The 3,091-nt window shown below is 42.3% G+C and overlaps 1 protein-coding gene across 3 annotated transcripts in view; it reads left to right on the plus strand.

The window, feature by feature from the left end:
• Atf7 (activating transcription factor 7) overlaps nt 1-3,091 on the plus strand; it is a 113,610-nt gene that overhangs the window by 94,219 nt on the left and 16,300 nt on the right. For all 3 annotated transcript variants that reach the window (XM_005353801.3, XM_026782646.1, XM_026782645.1), the window contains exon 10: nt 984-1,181. In XM_005353801.3, coding sequence (XP_005353858.1) covers nt 984-1,181 — 198 coding nt within the window. The remainder of the gene's footprint in view (nt 1-983; nt 1,182-3,091) is intronic.

The raw sequence follows: 3,091 nt of genomic DNA on the forward strand, positions 1-3,091 counted from the left end.
ATATATATATATATATATATATATATATATGTCATATATATATATGTCAACTAATAGAATGGAAAGATAGTGCTTTATTGCAAAAGATATCACTTGGAGCTTAAAAAACAAAAGACAGCTGGGTAGTGGCAGCGCACACCTTTAATCTCAGCACTTGGAGGCAGAAGTAGATGGATCTCTGTGAGTTTAAGGCTAGCCTGATCTACAGAGTTGAGTTCCAGGACAACCAAGGCTACACAGAGAGACCCTGTCTCAAAAAACAAAAACAAAAAAAAGTCGCTGTATCAGAAAAGAAAAGAAGGGAGAGAGGAAGGGAAGGAGAGAGAGCAAGTGGACCTTGTGGCGCAGGCCTGTAATCTAAGCTTCTTAGGGTAAGACAGGAGGAACAACAGTCTGAAGAGTCCAGAATTTGGGGATAGAGCCAGGAGGAACAGGAGTTCTCCCTGCCTGGAGAGCAGCATGAATGGGAGAAGACCATGAGTCAACAACAAAAAAGGAAGCAGCACTCCAGCTCAAACCCTAGATTCAGTTCCCAGCCCCCCCAAAAAAGAAAGAAAACAAAGCAAAACAAGCTCCTAAGTGATACTGGTTTTACTTCTGGAATTCTGTTATACAAAAATAATCAGTTTCCAACAGAACTGTGGCTTATCTGCCTGTGTACTGAGAGTACTTGGGAAATGGGAGGCAGGATAGGAAGCTGGCAGACATAGTGATGAGATTTGATGTGGTTACCAGGTCTTTACCAGACCTTATTAATCTCCGTAACTCAGCTTTGATTTGGAGAAATAAAATATTTTCCCATCAAGTACTTCTCTGCTCTGCCAAGTGACAAAGTTAAAAACTGGTGCCTGTGGATCCCAGCATGCTGGATACCTAAGCAGAAGGGCCAAAATGCAGGGTCTGCCTGATCTGTATAGCAAGACTGTTCAAAGACAAGCTGGAAAAAGGAAAAGAAAACAGTACTCTTCTTTCCTGGGCAACAGGTCTCTCCAGCCCAGCCCACCCCTAGCACTGGGGGGCGGCGGCGGCGCACAGTAGATGAAGATCCAGATGAGCGTCGGCAGAGATTTTTAGAGCGAAACCGAGCTGCAGCCTCCCGATGCCGCCAAAAGCGGAAGCTGTGGGTGTCCTCCCTGGAAAAGAAGGCAGAAGAACTTACTTCTCAGAACATTCAGCTGAGTGTGAGTGGGTAACTGTTGGGATTGTAGAATCTGGAGAGCAAGGCCAAAACTGGAAACAGTACAGCAGTAGAACAGAGGATGGGAATTATTTTATTAGGCTAGGTCCATACATGTGACAGGAAGTGTAAAAAGTCCCATAGTGGTCAGAACTGAAACCCTTCCTCTAGCAATTGAGCATGAGACTATCTCCTTTCAGATCTTCCCCTAGCACAAGTCATTCACGACCCATTTGGAGGCTGGGGATATAGCTCAGACAGAATGCTTAGCAGTCAGAATGGAGAGAAGACAGCAATGGAGAGATAAACCCATCTGAATGAAGGGGGTCATAGGGTGTGACTGGAGTTAGAGCCACCTCATGAGAAGTGGGTTTACCCCAGCCAGTATAGGTGCTTTAGGGTTTCTGTTGCTGTGAAGAGACACCATGACCGCAGCAACTCATAAAGGAAAACATTGCATTGGGGCTGGCTTGTGGCACCCAGACAGACATGGTGCTAGAGAAGGAGCCAAGAGTTCTGCATCTGTTAAATTGTCTTTTATGGGCCAGTGAGATAACTCAGTAGATAATGTCACCACCTGCCATTAAGCCTGACAACCTGAGTTCTACGCTCATGACCCACATAGTGGAATGAGAGAACCTACTTCCATAAGCTGTCCTTTGATCTCCACACATGCACAGTGTGGCATGCATGTGCCCACCCACATACATAAACATATACTATATAAATACACACAATAAACTAGATAAATTTAAGAAGGGGTCAACAGGCTGCCTTGGTGGTAAAGAGCCTTGCCACCAGGTCTGATGACTTAAATGTGATTTTCAGATCCTACTGCTTGCTTGGTGTTCTCTCTCTCTCTCTCTCTCTCTCTCTCTCTCTCACACACACACACACACACACACACACACACACACACACAGTAATATGCACATGTGCACACACACATACAAACAAAATCAACTGTGTTCAAAAAAGAATACCTTATATTTGTGCTTTGACAAGTTCATACATGTATACAGTGGGGTTTTTTTGTTTTTGTTTTTGTTTCTATTTTTCAAGACAGTGTCTCTCTATGTAGCCCTGGCTGTCTTGGAACTCACTCTGTAAATCAGTCTGGCCTCGAGTTTACAGAGCTCCACCTGCCTCTGCCTCTCAAGTGCTGGGATTAAAGACATGTGTCACCACCACCCAGCATCTGAATGTTGTTGTTATTTTTTTATTTCTAGTTGTAGTAGAGTTGGAGGAATTGTGAATTGGTTTAAATATGAATGATGTAACAGTATGTCATGGAATCCTAGCAAAGGAGATGAAGGATTTACCTTGTTTTTATAAAACAGCTGCATATTATTATATTCTGAGTGTGTTAGGTTTTATGATCAGTGGATACTAACACTGTTATAATTGTTCATTAGAAAGAACAGTAGTGCTCCAGTAAACATTGTATGCACTTGACTAAATAGTTCTGTTAAAGAGATTTCTAGTCTAGTGGTGGTACACCTTTAATCCCAGCACTTAGGAGGCAGAGGCGGATGGATCTCAGTGAGTTCAAGGCAGCCTGGTCTACAAAGTGAATTCTAGGACAGTCAGGACTACATAGAGAAACCCTGTCTCAGGAAAAAGAAAAGAAAAAAGAACAGTTCTAAAGTTAATATTATAATAAATGGCTTGATATAGGTACTAAAAATGTTCTAGTAAGTCCATACAAATGTTTGCTGTAATTTTTGTTTTATTTTGGATTTTTTTAAGTATTTATTTATTTATTTATTATGTATACAATATTCTGTAGGGCACCAGACCTCTTTACAGATGGTTGTGAGCCAACATGTGGTTGCTGGGAATTGAACTCAGGACCTTTGGAAGAGCAGGCAATGCTCTTAACCTCTGAGCCATCTCTCCAGCCCCCTTATTTTA

The sequence above is a fragment of the Microtus ochrogaster genome, chromosome 15, assembly GCF_000317375.1.
Source record: "Microtus ochrogaster isolate Prairie Vole_2 chromosome 15, MicOch1.0, whole genome shotgun sequence".
Taxonomy (NCBI): Eukaryota; Metazoa; Chordata; class Mammalia; order Rodentia; family Cricetidae; genus Microtus; species Microtus ochrogaster.